The 19,683-nt window shown below is 37.0% G+C and overlaps 2 protein-coding genes across 2 annotated transcripts; one reads left to right on the top strand and one right to left on the bottom strand.

Annotated features, from left to right (window-relative positions):
• Positions 1–443: 443 nt before the first annotated feature.
• On the top strand, positions 444–8,928 carry LOC134743302 (5'-AMP-activated protein kinase subunit beta-1). The gene is made up of 5 exons (XM_063676696.1): positions 444–828; positions 931–1,077; positions 1,887–2,018; positions 5,403–5,501; positions 6,595–8,928. Exons 1-5 carry the CDS (start codon positions 508–510, stop codon positions 6,739–6,741), a joined length of 846 nt encoding a protein of 281 aa, XP_063532766.1. The 5' UTR covers positions 444–507; the 3' UTR covers positions 6,742–8,928.
• Positions 8,929–12,895: 3,967 nt separating this feature from the next.
• LOC134743286 (UDP-galactose transporter senju) lies at positions 12,896–19,612 on the bottom strand. The gene is made up of 4 exons (XM_063676691.1): positions 19,435–19,612; positions 19,105–19,228; positions 15,313–15,496; positions 12,896–13,907 (listed from the first exon to the last, which is right to left on the bottom strand). The coding sequence occupies exons 1-4, from the start codon at positions 19,514–19,516 to the stop codon at positions 13,257–13,259; spliced, it is 1,041 nt and encodes a 346-aa protein (XP_063532761.1). The 5' UTR covers positions 19,517–19,612; the 3' UTR covers positions 12,896–13,256.
• Positions 19,613–19,683: the final 71 nt, after the last annotated feature.

The raw sequence follows: 19,683 nt of genomic DNA, 5'->3' as shown, positions 1-19,683 counted from the left end.
GATCCGCAGCGAGGCCCGAGGCAACAACATCAAATGGCTCCTGTACACCATGGTGTACTAACCGGTGTTACTGCGAATTGTCAATAAATAAGAACAAAAAAAACTATACTCATCCTTATTTTTTGGGTGCTAGTACTAGTGTAAGATAAAGATAGTATGATTCTCTCTGTCTATATTTGAAATGAGATAGTCCTTTGACAAACTATACATATAGTTGGTCAAGCAAATCTTGTCAGTCGAAAAAGGCGGTAAATTTAAAAAAATGTAGGCGGGAAGGGTTAGTCCCATAGAAAATTTGAATTTCGCGGCTTTTTCTACTGACAAGATTTGCTTGACCAACTATAGTAAAAATTCAACATTTTTAGCTCAACAAACAGTTCCACTATAAAGTAGTCAGTCCAATTCGGACTGTTATTTTGATTGACAATGACATTTTTCTTATAGTGCACAAAAATTTCTTTATTTCCCCAATGTGAGGTTTAATTTGGTTAACTATTTATATACATAATGGGGAACGCAGGTAGTAATCATCCCAAGGAATGGCATAAAGATGCTGCAGCCAAACCAACAGGCGCTGGTCCGTCTTCCCCAACCAAAGACGGCGAGGCTTTTACGTTTGACAAAAAGGTAGACGACGATCGCAGTGGAAGAGATGACGACAATAACATTGAGGATGGGGCTCCTTATTATACCAAGGCCGTGCCTGAGAGCGAAGAAGAATTCGGTGTTATGCGAGAACGATCGAACACGTTGACTGAAGGAAGTAAATCTACGGACGAATCGAAAGTGTTGCCCACTGTGTTTAGATGGGAAGGGGGTGGTAAACAGGTACTTTTTCGATAAAATTTTGGTACTTAGTTGTCTCTACATAACTACATATATAAAATATTTTACTTTACTATCCAAAAGTATAATGACGCTTACTTGTAGGTTTTCATTAGTGGAACATTTACTGACTGGAAGACAATTCCTATGGTCAAGAGTCATGGAGATTTTGTGACCATAATAGACCTCCCAGAAGGGGAGCACCAGTACAAGTATTTTGTGGATGGGGAGTGGCGCAATGACCCTTCAGTGGTGAGTTATAATATGATGTATACATATAATACGTTTTCTAACCACATTACCACACATATTTACTTGCTTTGCACTATATACATGCCATATGTATATTAACTTGATGACCATATTTTGTTGAACATATTTGCGGAGTATGATATAACTTTATTTGCACCAGTATGCCTAAATTTGATGGTTTGTGAACCATATTCCAAAGATGTTGAACATAAAAAAAAAACAGACCGAACAAGCTTTTTCTTACCCAACAAATTTATTTGACATACCACCATGCCGCTATCTACCTGTTCATCAGGGGGCCTAGCCAAGATGATAATCATTGATAAAAACCGGCCAAGTTCGAGTTGGACTCGCACACAAAGGCAAACACTTTTGTTGTTTGGGTGCCCCACTTAAAGACCGACAGACAAACAGCTGAGTCTTAGTAATAGGGTCCCGTTTTTACCCTTTGGGTACGGAACCCTAAAAATGCCAATTGAAACTTAAATTTAATAATGTATGGGAATAGTCACATGACTTCTTAGTTTGTCATTTGTTGTCAGAGTGGCGTCGCTGGTTGTGGGCTAAGTGGGCCTTCGCCCACAGCCTCGCATATAAGGGAGCCCTGCAAAACAACCTGGGGCGACAGGTGACACGGGTGGGCGAAAAGGGCCTCACAGATGTGACTTTGGCCATGGCTTAGTTAGTTCACTCTACGCCACTGTTTGTTGATGTACACATCATCTTGGCTAGGTCCCCGGGACAGACAACACTACAATAAGCAATCACTCAGAAGAATATTTATTGTCATAATCCATTTGTGTTTACAGAAATTAGTTGACAATGGGATGGGATCCAAGAATAATTTGGTAAAGGTGAAGTTATCGGATTTTGAGGTGTTCCAGGCTCTGGCTAAGGACAGTGAAGGAGTACACAGCAGCGCCCAGACTGAGTATTCACAGGTAAATACTTTTTTTAACCACCTTAAAAAAAGGAGGTTCTCAGTTTGACCCATATGTTTGTATGTTTGTCCGCGATTATCTCGCGGTTGGCTGAACCGATTTTGATGCGGTTTTCAGAAAAGTGGTTATTACATTCTGGAGAAGGTTTTAGTATACCTAGTCGGCTCATAAGTTCTGTCACTGGCCTTTAAAATTTAAATTTGGAACTCCTAAAACAAAAACCGTTCTGCATTTGAATTTCGAATCTTTATTAAATATTTGAGTAGTATAATTTTGCAATTTTCTGTTTTCTTCAACATGGAGTGAACGCTTAAAGATAGCCGTACCGCAATAATTGCACTATATCGTTGTGGTCACTCGCCGACTAAAATTTTTAAGCTACTTGAAAATTTAAAATTCTCTCTAAGATTTGTGTATCGTACCATAGAAAGATACAGTGAGGTCTCTAGTTTAAATGACAAGAAAAGAAGCGGTCGTCCGCGTACAGCTAGGACTCCAGCGGTTGTACAAGCAATTAGGGCACGCATTGCCAGAAATCCCGCTAGGAAACAAAAAGTTATGGCCCTCCAGATGGGTTTGAGCAAAAACACGGTGAAAAGAGTGCTTAATCAAGACCTGAGACTTCGTGCTTATAAACGAAAAACTGGCCATCTTCTCAATGGTCGGCTTAAAGCTTTAAGGCTTAAAAGATCTAAAGCTGTATTGAAGAAGTACGCTAAAAATAAGCACCGTTGTATACTGTTTTCGGACGAGAAAATTTTTGACATAGAAGAAAACTGTAATAAACAAAATGATAGAGTGTACGCTCGCAATAGTAAAGAAGCGTCTAATAGCATTCCCCGTATTCAAAGAGGTCATCACCCTTCATCTGTGATGGTTTGGCTGGGAGTTTCTTATGCGGGCGTCACTAGTATGCATTTTTGTGAGAAAGGAGTAAAAACTAGTGCCAAAGTGTACCAAGACACGGTGTTGACTAATATTGTGAAACCACTATCCCATACGATGTTTCTACACCAGCATTGGGTTTTCCAGCAGGACTGCTCCAGCCCATAAGGCAAAGTCTACACAAGCCTGGCTCGCCTCCAATAAAATCGACTTTATACGGCATGAAGATTGGCCCTCCTCTAGCCCAGATCTTAATCCTTTAGACTATAAAATATGGCAGTATTTAGAGGAAAAGGTGTGCTCAAAACCTCATGCAAATCTAGACTCGCTGAAAAAATATCTTGCTACGGCAGTGGCCAATATCGACATGAAAGTGGTGCGTGAATCCATTGACGACTGGCCACGAAGACTTCAAGCCTGTGTAGATAATTATGGCGGTCATTTTGAATAAATGTTATACATTTAGATTCTCTAGTTTATAAGCTTTCAAACGCTGTACAAATTATACGGAATAAACTTAAACTTTTGATTTTATTTGATACTATGTATATGACAGAACTTATGAGCCGACTAGGTACATACATGGATGGGTTGAAAAACCAATTGCACCCGGTAGGTGGCGCTGCTACCGGTATTTCGTCAAATTTGATTTGCTGAAATGCCTGAAACTGATTTAGATGAAATTTTGTGTTGAGATAGATGAAATGGTGGGAGTGGGGGTGGGAGTGAAAGTAAGGTCTGGCATTTACATGCCTATACTAAGCTTTCAAACGCTGTACAAATTATACGGAATAAACTTAAACTTTTGATTTTATTTGATACTATGTATATGACAGAACTTATGAGCCGACTAGGTACATACATTGGATGGGTTGAAAAACCAATTGAACCCGGTAGGTGGCGCTGCTACCGGTATTTCGTCAAATTTGATTTGCTGAAATGCCTGAAACTGATTTAGATGAAATTTTGTGTTGAGATAGATGAAATGGTGGGAGTGGGGGTGGGAGTGAAAGTAAGGTCTGGCATTTACATGCCTATACTCGTATCTTGTCGAGTCCTTTGAGAATTAACTTTTTCTTTACAAATCTTAATCTATCTGGCCAGATATCTATATATACATAACTAGCGACCCGTCCCGGCTTCGCATGTGTAGTTTTCATTTATTTTCATATATTTGTTTTCATATATTTCTTTAACAATAATGCATTGTGTTAGAAATCTTACAAACTAATTACATACATGCTTATAACTTAATTAAACTGAGTAATTATGGGACATGTCAGCAAATAAATACATTTTTAATAATAAAATTAAATAAATTAAATAACAAGTGAAAACAAGTGAAAAACAAATAAAATAAAATTCATAATTTGTAATAACTACATACAATTTAATTAATTATTTGATAACATGTCAATCCATACAAAAAAACAAATACTTAACAAAAAAAAAAAAAAACCAACAGTTTATTTACGATGTCAAAATTAAATAGATTCATTATTGTACTGGAAAAACAAACACATTTTCAAAAGAAAGAAAGAAAAATAAAAACATTTTCCCAGCAAAAACGACCTCAATTTATTTTTAAATATGAACAGGTTAGAAATAGCTTTGAGTTCTGTGGGTAGCCTATAAAAAACTTTGATAGCCTGGTACCGAGCACAGTACTCAGTGACTTTTAGCCTTGGTGTAAAGGGGCGGTTCAGATTTTTTGTCCTTGTTGCCAGTCTTATCGCTCGAGCCTCTACAGTTTCACTACTTGCCAGAGATTTTACTAAGTCCGTACAGAGTATCATAATATAAAGGCATGGTACAGTTAGAATTTCTAATTTGGCAAAGAAGTCTTTACATGAAACCCACTGAGGTATACGCATCATTATTCTTATTGCCCGCTTTTAAATTATGAAAGCCCTTTTTATATTGTAACTATACGTTGCCCCCCAGAATTTAATGCTGTATCTGAGTTTTGAGTCAATTAAAGTGTAATATACAGTTTTCAACCGATCTGTTCCGATGGTATCTCTTAAATTTCTTAGAGACAAGCAGGCAGAACTAATTGTGTTTTCGATTTGATTCAATTCCTGTTTCCAGTAAAGAAAAGAATCAATTTCTACCCCTAGAAACCTAACAACCTCAACGGAGTTCAACTAACTTACACAAAACACAAGTGCAGGACATTGATATGCACGCATCAGCTATTTTAAGCTGCCTATGCATTCTTATATAATAATATCATAAATTATACACCTAAAGCTTCTTCAAGAATCACTCTGTTGAAAGGTGAAAACCGCGTGGAAATCCTTTCAGAAGCTTTTGAGTTTATCGCTAACATACAGATAGACAGACAGACAGACGCGGTGAGGGACTTTGTTTTATAATAATATGTATTGACTTGAAACTAAATCTTAGTTACAATAATACGATACGACGAAACATATTACCTATACGGGATAAGGTTTTTTTTTCTTACTTATTAATTTGGATGTCTGTTTATTTCAGGAAATTCCACAAGCTAAACCATGGGAGAAGGTATCAGGGCCGCCAATATTGCCCCCTCACCTATTACAAGTCATATTGAACAAAGATACACCACTTTCAGTAAGTACTAATGTTAATCAGTACGGTTTTTACTCACAATTATTTTTTGTCGCTTTTGGCGACATGCTTCGGATTCTTTGGGAATCCATCCTCAGGCACGAGTGTCCGCGGCGGTTGTGCGTCGTGTTGTTTTAAATATGTCTCACGATAGTTTAAGTGCGATTAAGTACTAATGTCCTTATTTTGAACTTGCACTGCACCTATCAAAACTTAATTAGGATATTTTGTCTAAATATTATCATACCTACATGAAACACAACTGGAGGGAGTGGAGGGACTAAATATTTGGAAAAAAATATGACAAAATATTGACATTGCCACATGCTATACTTCATCTATACTTGCTGCTAAAATTCAAGGCCATTAATACATTGCGTCACAACCAAATAATAATAATAAAATCATTTATTTCAAGCTTTCGCTCATATCACACACATATTTACATTATATAATTCAGACGAAATTAAAATAGCAAATAATAATAATTAAAATTAGTTAATAACAATAAAACAGGTCTGCGCATGCGACTTTGCCCACTGGCCAACTATGGGGCTGCCATTAGCCTCCGCGATCGTTCTTAGAAGTTAGAAGGCTGTTGGCGCTGCCGGGCACGCGTCGCGTTAGGGATGCGACGCGCTTACATATTATTAAATGGAAGTCGTCCGTGCGTGCTTCCGCGAACATCCCCGAAGCACTGCAGTAGCGCGGCAGCCCCATCAGCATCATGAACGAGTTATTATAGAGGACACGCAGGGCGCTAAGTTTTCTTTGTGTAGTTGATCCACAGGCTGCAAGTATAAAAAGACAGTAAGCTTTGAACAAGGTTAGCTTAAGTCTTGATGTGCAATTTGCACTTTTTTTTTCTTCATGGCTTTACTCCTCGCTAACAACTTGTATGTAAAGGGGTCCACTGATTACCTGGCCTGTCAGTTGTTCGGAACTGTCAATTTTTTGTTGTAACCGACAGGCTGATATCGTCCGGCGGACTGGTAATCAGTGGGCTCCTTAAATGTATAAATGGCCGCTCGTCACCCCGCCGGTTCCGTGCGTCCAGTTTGCCCGAAGTGAGCTCAAAATACACTTTTTTTTTCAGTGTGAACCAACTCTCCTACCAGAACCAAACCACGTGATGTTGAACCATCTATACGCGCTGTCAATCAAAGATGGAGTCATGGTACTATCCGCGACCCATAGGTATCGGAAGAAATATGTTACCACCCTTCTGTATAAGCCAATATAGGTCAAGGTGCCATGCTAGTTATAAAGTCGAACGGCCCCCGTAGACGGATCATTTTTTTTAGCAATATATAGTATAATCCCATTCTTCACTGCCAGCGACCCGCTGGGTTCTCTATTCGTAATGGGCGCTTTTCGCTAGATATGGGCACAGGGCGGACACGCCATACATCAAAAATCACTTGCGTTTCTATGTGTGAACGGCACGTCTGTACACGTGTCATGCGTCATAGTGCGAGTAAGTTGCTTAAAAATAGTACAGAACGGCCGTCAATTTGGTGTCGCGGGGCGAGGTAATTCGAGCTGGGGCGGGGCGGTGCGTGGCCGTTCTGTATGATAATACTATTACTTATTCTGTGACATGGGTTTTCCAGTGTTATCGGTTACGAACGTAGCACGTAGTAGCTCGCACTGGCAGTGAATTTGTTAAGGCTCGGCCACGCATTAAATTAAAATAATAACAATTTGAGTCCCAAACATAGGCGTCACAAAACGTTTGAGGCGTTTTACGCGTCCTGATAAGTCAATGTGTTAAAATTGATCAACAAGTGTAAGAAATAAAACTATGAAAACGGATTATATCGCGTATATTGAATTTATAATACATCCCGACGTTTCGAACCCTTTACAGCGAACGTCGAAACGTCAGGATCAATTCATAGTTTTATTTCATGAGTAACTATCGCGGTAACCGTAGACAATATTAAGTGTAAGAAACTTGATCGTCAATGGGGGTCTAAGGTTGTACACGTATGTACAGGTATGTATAGTGGAACAATTTGACTTAAGACCATGAAAGAAGAGTGATGCACTCGCATAGTAAAAAAAATTATTCGTATCTACCGCTCTATCTCTATCGCTCTTGCATATTCGAGCGACAGAGATGTTGCCGTGGCTCCTAGCTATGGGCTCTATTGCTTAGGCAATAGTCTAAAATGAAAGTTTTTACTTTTATTTATATTATGCATTAGACTAGCTAGATCATAAATGTGTCGATTAACTTCAAACGGGTAAATCCATTCGACCCTCAGCAATATCTACCCTATTACCGTTTCTTATTACCAAAATTGCATAATCTGACAGATGGATTTACTTACCCGAGTTTGAAGTTAAGCGACTTATCCATGAAGGCGAGCGTTCGGGAATTTCATTCCATCAAGGAAATTCTTGAGCGTTTTGCCGTTCACCAGAATAACGGAGTGTGAATCGAAGTGGAATCGAAGGCCCAAAGATGGACCAACGATCTAGTTAAGATCATAGAAAACCGTTGAATAAATAGTAGGTATAAACCTACTTTTATTTACATAAAGTTTATTACACAAATACAAAAAAAAGTACAAATGGGGGAGATAAAAGCCTAAAGGTGTTCTCTACCAGTCAAAAATAAGAAAATATATGTTTGGAACTACTTATTGCAAACAACTCAAGGTCAATTAAACTACATATAAAATACACAAATAACAAGACTACAAGTTATTAGCAGTTAGCAGTATATTAATTGGTATAGTAGGTACTTTTGTGTCAGAGTCAAATTGTTTGATTGTACTTGCCTTTTCAATTTGTTCAGCAGTGTGCCTAGGTAATTATGTATAATATTGTTATTTAGGTTTTAGCAATTAGACATTTACCCTTTACGCGAAATGTACGAACAGTATTCTTGTCATTGTTTTAGTGACGTTGCATTGGCAAAAGCTTAGTCACCAGTTCGCTATATAATAAGTCATGAATAAAGCAATATTTTATATAGTTTGCTTGGTCACTAACCAAAATAGAGGAATTTTTAATAATAACTTATTATGTAAAACGTACACGCTATTTTTGTTCGTTTATCGCATTGGCGACGGGTGAAATGATTAACTGTTTGACCGCCAACGACGTCATTCCACGTCGACGAAAGGTGGTGCCCCAGACTCTTAAGACGGCCTTAGGCGTCAAGAATTACCTAAATATAACTATAAAACCGTCTTACAAGTATGCTGCTGTATACTTGTAAGATTTTTGATAATAATTAGAAAGTCATATTTGTGCTCACAATATTTGATCAGTGATAGACTCCGACCACGCTAAGTTTGCACCGAATGGGCGGCGACTTTCGAAAACTTTGCGTGGTTCGACTATACTGATATTACTTAGACTAGATGGAAAATATGCTGGGGAACGGTTACTTGTCGACGTGATATGAAGTCGTTTGCAGTAATTGATGTACATTTGAGACCTTGAATAAAATTCCATTGTCGAAATATTAAGTGTGATGTGCCTCAACGAAGCCCAAATGATGTCTCCCAAGAAAGTTTATAATGTAGTAAGAAATTCTATTTAATGATTACTTACTTTTTAAGTATGAAATAAAATATGCGCGTCAGTTACATGCGTTTTATAAATTGCTCCCTTGTTTCACCCACAGATGTGTACGATGCGGCATATTTCCAAAAAGGTGGAAAAATTCTCGGTAATTTTAGGAAAATTTCACAGGAAACAACGGAAACTTTCATTTTGGAAATGGAATCGATCCCCATTCCTCATACAAAAAATTGTGATGTTTCCGAAGCTTTTTATATGATAATTTCGCTGGAAACTTTCCGACGGCACATCATCACGAAACTAACCTTAATGAAATGAAATAGTTATTTACGATACAAGTGCGGAAAAGAGGAAATTTGAAATGAGTGGCGATAAATTAAAACACGACCGCAGGGAGTGTTTTAAATCGACACGAGTTGCGAATTACCTATTCGCACGTGTATCATACAACGTTTTACAGTACATATGGCCCTTTAAACTTTCGACATATGCACGAAAAGTGCTCTTTACGCACTAGTGCGAGAAAGTAGCACCATATGTACTGTAAAATAGATTTTCATGCAACTAATACCAAAGATAGATATAACTCCGTAATAGATAGATTCAGTCTAAGGAAAAAACGTGCCTCGAAAATCAAGAAAATTTGATTCTCGCTCAGAGGGCGCTACTAGTTTTGGCCTACAGTCGTATAGATGGCGTTGACGGTTTCGTTTGTTATTTAACAATTTTAACGCATATCAGTGAAAGAACATGGGTCAAAATCATAAAAATAATTAATGCAAATAAAAAAAAACATTTATCTATATTTAAATACATTTTATCGTATTTTTATAAATCTTTATTTTTAGTTTTAAAGTGAGTCGACAGATGGCAGTGAATTTACTGGGGTTACAAAATTTACTATGACAGTACCGCTCTAGTATAAGTTACTCTATGCTAATACTAACGGCCAATAGTTAAATATGTACCTTAAGAACTTGCATACCCACATATTATAAATAATATATAATTATACTCTTGCGCAGCGACCTTGTTAGTAGAAAAAGGCGAAGAGTTGACTTCCCATAGAAAATTTTAAATTCGCGCCTTTTTGTACTGATGAGTTGGGTGTGTACTTGGGTGTGTGTACTTACGCAAATAATACTAAATTGATAAGTTGGTATATGATAATATTTTATTTTCAAAAGCTAATAACTATACAAACATAAAAGAAACATATTTCTTAAAACGTATAATCAATTGTTATACAGTCAATAAATCATTTTACAAATGGTTTGGTTAAGTTTTAATTTTTTTTTGTTACACAAATTAATATGTCCAACGAGCTGCTATATTTAACACGCACTTTATAAACGAATTTATTCATAAACTTTGGACATGCAGTTCTGCGACTGTATGTCTCTAAGGAGCGTGGATAAATAGAACAATAGGTATTTTAATATAAAATTGTAAAATAAAACTATGAAATCGGATTATGTCGCGTATATTTAAATTTATACTACATCCCGACGTTTCGAACCCTTTACAGCGTTCTTTCTAGCCTTATGAACCGATTTTGCATGTACAACCAGCCTTAAAGTTTATAGTTTATTATGGTTCATTATTTTTGTATGTGGGTATTTTTGCACATTGTAGCTTTTCTTCAGTCACCCGTTGACCACGAACGCTGTAAAGGGTTCGAAACGTCGGGATTAAATAAAATATACGCGATATAATCCGTTTTCATAGTTTTATTTCATGAGTAACTATCGCGGTAACCGAAGACAATATAATAACATTGTAAAGTTAGCTCCTATCTACATGAGGCCTCTGGTATGCGACTAAACCCTTTGAACACCAAGCCTATCGTGTGCGGCGCGTCAATCGCGTCATCATGAACCTTATCGGAACGCACGAAGGTTGATATTGGGCTATAGCCGCGCGCGATAATTGACGTCTTTGGCGGTCAAAGTGTTAATAACGTCTTAGGTAGGTATAATATTCCTAAAGTATCTACTATATTGTAGTATTGCTTCTGTTTCATATTACACTATCGAGATAAATGTACTGTACATAATACTCATCATATACAAGTTTGAGAACTATGTCTAATACTGGCACAAGTATTACTTATTTGGTTTTTTTCTACTTTCTAGTAACATGAATCATCATCCAACTAGGGAACAAATCAAATTATTTTATGTAATATTTTTTTTAAGTAGTCATACTACTATATATAAATTATAGACTGAAATAGATATCATACACTTAAAAAAAGTGACCAAGTCTACCGGTGGCCGAGGCGGGAAGCGAACCCGCGTCTTCAGCTTACGCGGCTAACGTCCGGTGGATTTGGTCACTTTTTCTTTAGTGTATGATATCTATTTCAGTTTATGAATCATCATGTTACATGATATTTATCACCATATATTTAGTTAGATAACACAATCACATTAATCACTCCTATTTCAATTTTACATTTTGAAATAAACATAACATTAATTTAGATCTTTAAAAAGCCAATATTGGCAATAGACAGAAGACAACAAATAATCATTCAAATGAACAAATGGGCGTTTTCTAAAATAAATATTGAAAACCAGATTCTTTTAAATCTGGACATTCTTGGGCTCATTCTACTCAGAATCGACAGCATTCTCCATCCTGCCATTAAAAAAAGATGTCCCAAAATGTCCATTCCATTACGTCACGTTTTAGGTTTTTTTTTTACTTTTATGTGCGTGACGTAATGGAATGTACAATTTTCATACAAATTTTTGGGACTTTTTTTATCATCAAAATTGAATCTGAGTTGAATAAACCCAAAAACATCAGGATTTATTAATCTGTGATCAGGTTTTGAATGTTTATTATATTTATTATTATTTATTTATTCTATATTAAAATCTTACATTACATCAGACAGAAAAGTGCCGTGAAACCCTATCGGGTTTGTATCGACACTGCATTCGTGGATACATTTTACATTTAAACATTGTTGTGGTACATAGGAAAAACAAAAATTATATAAAGTTAAAAATGAGATTACCTAATTACAATAAGAGTTATCGGCGGTTATAGAAAACGCCCAAATAACAAATATTTTTTTTATCCCAGAAGAAACTCCTAAAAACTCTAATAAATGTATATGTGAACTTATAGTTAAACCTTATCTAGTCAGAATCCAAGATTTAAAATTTAAATCAGTTTAAAAGGTTCCTACTTAATACTCACAAAAATGCAGAAAGAATGTTTAAATTCACTAAAGTTGAAAAATGTGTTAAATCCCTAAAGATGTATAGTTTCATGGAGTTAATAAAAACAAACTTAGTCAATTAATAAACCAAAATGCATATCTTAAGTAAACAAGAAATTGAACATTAAAATGCATTATTTTAAAAGCGACTTCGTTTCATAATACATCCCGTATTTCTATCCCGTAATTCCCGTATGTATTATAGTCAGCTACAGAGGTACCTGGACTATCAACCTTTCATATGTGTGTAGTATAGAGCAGAAAAACTCGTTCTCGAAAATAATGCAGAGAACTAAAATCCGGTCAGGATCATTATCATACTGTCCGCGCGCCAATTCCGTGCATTCGGAGGTCGAGGAAGTGGGAGGGTGTGCGCCGCGCCCGTACGTACAAAATGACACTACTCTGTCATGACGCCCAACATTCCTAACATTCCTCAGCCGTGCACGGAATTCGCGCGCGGACAGTACCTACACAGTCAAAGAGGTTAACCACGACCCACTTCGTTCGTTTGTTTATTTGCCTTTTCTCAAATAAACAAGAGCGACAAAGACAACTAAATGATTTTTGATATCAACGTAGCCCCGAAACCATGTACACAAGAACTTCTATGCATACGTTTTACCTATAATAAAGCGTTGGGTTAAAAAGTATCGAGAGGAGAGTTCTTGCAATATATATAAGTTGAGTTTTACATAATTTGAGACTTGGCCTTATTTACAAATAAACCTAAGACTAACTTGTGAGAAGGGCGCACTCGCGTAATATATTTAGAGCTTCAGCACGACCTTCCCTTTCTTCTGCCCAACTAACTTCTAGAGGGTATTTGGGGTTTTTAAAAAACCCTGACACTCGCCAAATCCCCTCATAATCCTGACAAAGGTGTGACTTAACTAAGATCTAGAAATGTCAGGCTTTAAATATCACTGTTTAAAATTCGTACCACTTTTAGAATTATAAAATACAGTATACCTAGTAAGGTACTATTCAGTTCTGACTTCTTCTAGCAAGGGCTTCTGATCTTTAACCTTCATAGGTTCATTCAGGATCGCATTATTCACTGGATTTTTCATATACATCCCAACCGCTACACTGACTAGACATATAGACGTCACTGTGCCCCAAGTGATCAAAATATTGAACAATAAATAACAAACTACCGCTGTTATAACCAATTCTAGCGCACTGGCGTAAGTTTTTAATATAGAATTAAGATTCTTTAAGAAAAAGCTAGTCACTATACCTACAACGGCACTATTTACAATAATAAGTATCACAATAATATTAGCTAGCGAGCTTAAATCGTCAAAGATCGTATCTAGTTCGCCTTTAAGCATAAGTATGAAGAAATTACAGATAACTGAGTCTAGATACATAAACACGTTTTGTAGAAATATGTCTACGCTCGCGCCCTGCGTTTTTAGGAGATATTCGTTGTAAGTCCCAGCTAAGCATGAGCAGAAATTCTGGAAGTTGATGGATAGAAAGTAGATGTTGAATACTTGCGACCAGAGGTCGGTTTCTCCGGTTTTGGACTGGACTGAGGCAGCGTCGAAGTTCTTGAGGATGCATCCGAGGGTCAGGATGCCCAGGGACACCCATTGCATTAACGTTAGCTTCTTTTGGAACAGACACTGAAACGAATGGATTGACAGATTAGAAGCAATTCAAGTGCAAGAACAGGGATTTACAGTCAGCATTTAAAGGAGCAGATCAAACAGCAAACTCGTCAAAAGTATGTATGTCTCTGTATGTAGTATATTTAGATTGTGAGAGATACTTTTGATCGCGAGCTGTAGAGATATATCACAGTGTCCTACTGCTGGGCAAAGGTTTCTCCCCTGGTTCTCCATAACTCCCGGTCTTGTGCTTCCTCCAGTCAGTTGTAAAGAAAGGTGTCGAAATCTTCTCGCCAACTTTTCCTGGGCCTACTCCGCTCACGCATCTCTGCCACCATTCACGGTAGGGCGGCCACGCATAAAAATAAAAGCTCAACGGTATCTGTTTTAATACGTACAGAGACCTTACTATACACGGTCCTCACCTTCCTCTGATGATGATGATATTAGTATGATATAACGTATGGGAGACAATCAAGCTGTTTGAAGGCTGTATCTAACGTTAGTCCGCTGCCCTTCATACCGCTGGAGTGTTGACATTCTTCAAACATCTGACCGCTCTTGGTTCACCTAACTGGCGCTAATTAGCCCAAAATGGGGGACAATGGTGTTCTTTGAGTAAGTATCTACCTGGAAAAGTATAGCAGTGAGCACTACCTGGAACTGCAGCAGTATGTATGTAGCCTTCGATGAAAACCAAATGTATAACAAGAAACTGTTAAGTTAGTCTTCCTATGAAGTCATCTGCCTCACCATAGTGACACTACCTAAGAGAGGTCGCGCTACTAACAGCGCAACGGCATCTATTTACAAGCTTTTATTTAACTTGCAATGTACCTATGTAAGTATGTATGTAATGTGGTAATATGTATGTAACATGTTAGTAAGGGTCAAATCTTGCAAGTTAAATTTGACCCACTTCCCGGTTTCCGATGACGCTGAAAATTTGAATACATATGTAAATCGGGTGACAATGCAATATTATGGTACCATCGAGCTGATCTGATGCTGGAGACAGGTGTTGGCCATAGGTACTTTTTGATAAAACAACGCAACCTAATTGTGTTTGGGGTTTTTAGAATTGTCTCGATGAGTTAAGTTGCCCATGGAAAGAAATGTACAGTCAGCGATAAAAAATGTACACTTGTACCAAAAATGAAATTTTTGCCAAAAACTTATTTAATACTACCATCACCCACTAATTACAGAGAGCTTTGTCATTCCTTACTTGTCTCTCGATGAAATTAATTTACTCTTACCTACATATTTACTATAGTTATCTGCCTTCTATGATGGTAGACGATCGAGCTGTGAAAATAATGTAGGTACCTACGTGTTGCGACCCGAGAAACGTTCGTCCAGCTGCCAGACAATGAAAAAATAGGGAAAAATGGCGTTTTCCGAGTTAGTAAGTATCTACCTGAAAAAGTATAGCAGTGAGCACTACCCGGAACTGCAGCAGTATATAGTATGAGGTCGGGTCGTAGTGCGAGAGGTTCACGAAGGCCAAGTTGTTGTAGAAGCAGTAAAGCAGCGACGGGATGAAATACAACAGCAGTAGCTTGTAGTTCAAGGCCACCGCTTGGAAAATGTGTGGTTTGTCACTGTAACAATGTTATCCAAAAGTATTAAATGTCTTGTCTAAACTAATAATTACTTATATACATATACTATAGTTTAAGCATAAGTTTATGTATATTATAGTTGGAGCGCGCGGTGCTCAGGATCTCCCTGCGAGACAGAATTTGGAATGTGAACATTCGCCAACGCACGAAAGTGACAGACATCGCCAAAAGCATTGCGCAACTGAGGTGGGAATGGGCCGGCCGGCCATGTCTGTCGCAGGGATGACGAGTTGACGACCGATGGAGCCGCCGAGTACTGTTCTGGAGACCTCGATTGGGAAGCCGAAGGGACGGAAAACCACGAGCCAGATGGTCGGACGACATTAGAAATACGGAAATCCATGAAAGAGACATGTTTAGCAGTGGACGCAAATATGCTAAGAAGAAGAAGAAGAAGAAGAAGAAGATATTTATTAAATAAGAAGAAGACATTAATTAAAATTGTCACTTAATATATGTTGTACCTAACATACTCATTTTTTTTTAATTATATTCTACATATTAAACAGCAAAATCATTATTTTAAGCAACAACATAGGTAGGTTATTAGAAAACACATTGCAAATCTAATCTGCATTTAACCTAGTGGTTTAATTAAAATACGTACTCATCTAATTTCACACATTCGCTACAGTAATGTAATAGCTGATAACAGGGTGGCAATCTACCAATGTAATTTAAGTAAGTGTGTGAGTGTGACATTGCTATGCCCGTATGTCCCGCTCTCAGGCCGGAGCGGCGTTCGAATCCGCATCCAATGTGAATACCGCCTTAGTTTCATATTTATTTTATTTGGACCTATAATGATATAAAAAAATAGTAGATTGTACAACATGGGCATAAGCGATCCAATTATATCCAAGGCAATTTATTGGTTCGAGCGCAGCGAGAACCAATATAGTCGAGGATCAAAATGGACATTTAGATTTTACTTTATGCTCTATTAGAACATAATACCCTAGGCCTAGGTACCAGTGGGTCGATGAGGTCCAGAAGGACCTATGTGACATCCAGGCGGCTGAATGGCGTCGGATCGCACAGGATAGGAACGGAAACCTAGTATCGGAGGCCAAGATCCACTTCGGGTCGCTGAGCCAGCGAAGTAAGTAAGTAAGTAAGTCTAGAACATAATAAGCAACTTTATGTCGTCTACGCACGAATTAAAGTCGAACTTTACGAGCATGAGAAGTGAAAAATTGTAATACCGACTGGAAGACCACGTTAAAGTTGGTTGGTATATTCTCGGTCGTCCTGTATATCCGGAAATATAATTTATACATTATGTAATTATTTTTAATGAATGCTAGGGAAGCATAAGCATGTAGATTAGCAGCACCAGTTCTAAGTTAAAAGCCTAAAAAATATTCTACCCAAATTGTCTAAAGATACAAGTAATTCAATAATTACTTACAATACACTTCATTGGGCACCAAACGGAATTTTACATGAAAATAAATTTAATGGAATTTAACAGGAAGCTTTAAGGATCTAAAACTTGATGTTCCTACAAAATAAGTAAAATGCCTAAATCGGGTAAGTAAATAACAAATTAAGTAATCGAATTTAAACTGTTGTGAGACATACTAACATTAAATAATTTCACGGTTTAGACTCACTTATTTTAGTCACTCGCGCGACATGTTTCGGAGAGCCTAGGTCTCCTTTTTCAAGCACTAATAGTGCGAGCAGCGTTCACACTGCTCACGCGCTCGCTTAGGGTTCCGTACCTCAAAAGGAAAAAAACGGAACTCTTATAGGATCATCGTGCGTCTGTTTGTCCGTCTGTCACAGCCTATTTTCTCCGAAACTACTGGACCAATTAAGTTGAAATTTGGTATACATATGTACGATTCTGACCCAAAGACAGTCATGTAACGTAAACAAATGACTTTTAAACAAGGGGGCCACTTTTGGGGGGTAAATGGGAAAATTAAAAAATAAAGTTTTTCAAACTATATCTTGTTACATATCAAATAAAAGAGCTCATTATGAGAATATCAAATATATTGTTTTTATAATTTTAAGATTAACAATTTAGAAGTTATTCCAGATAATAGGCAAAAAATGACCAATCCCTCCCCTTTATCTCCGAAACGAATGGGTCTAAAATTTTGAACAAAATACACAAAATAGATTTTTACCTATAGATTACAGGAAAACCTATTAGAAATGTGCAGTCAAGCGTGAGTCGGACTTAATTGCTTAGTTTTTGATCCGACCCCTACGGGTTTTTTAAAGACATTTCACTCATGGTTCACATAAAAAATGCATTCTTTTAAATTGTGTAATGTACGGAACCCTTGGAACGCGAGTCCAACTCGCACTTGGCCGGTTTTTCTACTATGCACCACTATATGGAGATCCAAGGCACACAATTTATTTATTAGGGTTCCGTACCCAAAGGGTAAAAACAGGACACTATTACTAATACTCCGCTGTCCATCTGTCTGTCACCAGGCTTTATCTCATGAACCGTGATAGCTAGACAGTTGAAGTTTTCACAGATGATGTACTTCTTTTGCTGCTATAACAACAAACACTAAAAAGTACGGAACCGTCGATGGGCGAGTCGACGCGCACTTGTCCGGTTTTTTTTTACATATTTTACTTCATCTGTTTTAAAAGTAATTAAAGAACATATATGCCGTGCATTCCAACTATATTAGTTGCTAGGTTGCCGGGAAATCCAGGATTATCTCTGTATCGATAAACCAACATCTGGCCACCCTAATCCACCTAAGACCTTTCGTAAGAATTTTCAATGAGAATCCAGTTGGATGTTTCCTGTTGGATTAACTAGTGATACAATTTCAGCTATATTTAAGCTTGTTAGTACTACATGCACAAACAAAACATGCTTGTAATGGGTGCTTTCAATACAACAGTAATTATAGTATTTGTAACTATATTGTTATTGGAATACCAAAGTTATGATAACTTAGATAAATATCTTACTTATAATTATTAAATATCTCACATTGGTATTTCAATTAATCAATTAGTAATTTAGCATTTATTTTCTAAGACCATGCATACAAAAATGGTAATAGAATTATAATCAATAATAGGGGATTAAATTGAATTTCTTTTAAACTAAAATGATATAAATGAATCTTATTGAAAAAACTTTATTTTGTTTATTTGTGACATTTTCATGCCAAAGGTACCACATTGTCGCTTGACATAAGGAAGCTCTAACAGGTATTCGTATAGAGATACAAGCAAATTTCGTTGTTATGTTAAAGCAGAAAATTGGTACAGTTTGCTTGAAAACATCACATTTAAAGTTAAGTAGTTCTATAGGTAGAGCCATGGGCCTTGGAGAGGTTATCCTCCTGAATGGTTATCCTTAGAGTCCATTTATAATTGTATCAAATAAATTATTATTTACATTTTACATTATGAAGATATTGTAGGAAATTTATGGAAAAATAATATTTACTTAATCAATATGAATAGTAGGTATTATAGAGATCCAATAAACACCTACAGTGTCTTTCCAAGAATTATAGCCTCATAATAAAAGGACTCTGCTGACTGCTCATATTTTTGAAGCACTAGTTTCGGGAAAAATATATGAATCATACTTTCGTCTATATGAGTAGAGTGTGGCGGAAGCCACAAGTTTGAGCAGCTCAGTCAGAAACACCACCAGGGTTGTATTATACGAATATCCTCCATTTGCGTTCTTAGATGCAGTCACGAACACACCTAAAACGTAAAACAAAACAAACATAAACGTAACAAGAAATAAAACTCGATACTCGATCGCCTATTGTCGTAGGTAGTACCTAAATACAAATTCCAGGAAAGAGGAGAGGAAGTATGTAAATCGATAACGCTATGGTACAATAGGCCTGAAGTTTTTGATAAGGAAAAATAGCCTACTGTAACGAATAGTGAATTATGAAACTTACCTTGAAATACAAATAATATTATGTACAAAGCAAATATAATAAATCCCTCTTTATTGGGGAATAAGTTTTGAAGGGCTTTCATTTTAAGTCCATCACTTTCCGTTCACACACTGCAAACACAAAAATTAAATTTAAATTATTTACACTCAGATTCGGATTTTCCGAAATGAGTCGCAAACTCGCTAAGGACAAAAACAAACAAATGAGCAAGATAGACCAAGTGGTCCGAATTGAAGGGTCTTAACAAAA

The sequence above is a fragment of the Cydia strobilella genome, chromosome 1, assembly GCF_947568885.1.
Source record: "Cydia strobilella chromosome 1, ilCydStro3.1, whole genome shotgun sequence".
Lineage (NCBI taxonomy): Eukaryota > Metazoa > Arthropoda > Insecta > Lepidoptera > Tortricidae > Cydia > Cydia strobilella.
The sequence above is the reverse complement of the archived record's forward strand: the minus strand, read 5'-3'. Positions and strand labels throughout refer to the sequence as shown.

Excerpts from the sequence above, each read along its gene's own strand:
- LOC134743302 (XM_063676696.1), top strand. The coding sequence starts at position 508 with ATGGGGAACGCAGGTAGTAATCATCCCAAGGAATGGCATAAAGATGCT. Across the intron at positions 2,019-5,402 it reads CCCAGACTGAGTATTCACAG|GAAATTCCACAAGCTAAACC; the intron begins GTAAATACTTTT and ends TGTTTATTTCAG. Across the intron at positions 5,502-6,594 it reads ACAAAGATACACCACTTTCA|TGTGAACCAACTCTCCTACC; the intron begins GTAAGTACTAAT and ends TTTTTTTTTCAG.
- LOC134743286 (XM_063676691.1), bottom strand. The coding sequence starts at position 19,516 with ATGAAAGCCCTTCAAAACTTATTCCCCAATAAAGAGGGATTTATTATA. Across the intron at positions 19,229-19,434 it reads AATATTATTTGTATTTCAAG|GTGTGTTCGTGACTGCATCT; the intron begins GTAAGTTTCATA and ends TTTACGTTTTAG. Across the intron at positions 15,497-19,104 it reads CTCTACTCATATAGACGAAA|TGACAAACCACACATTTTCC; the intron begins GTATGATTCATA and ends ACATTGTTACAG.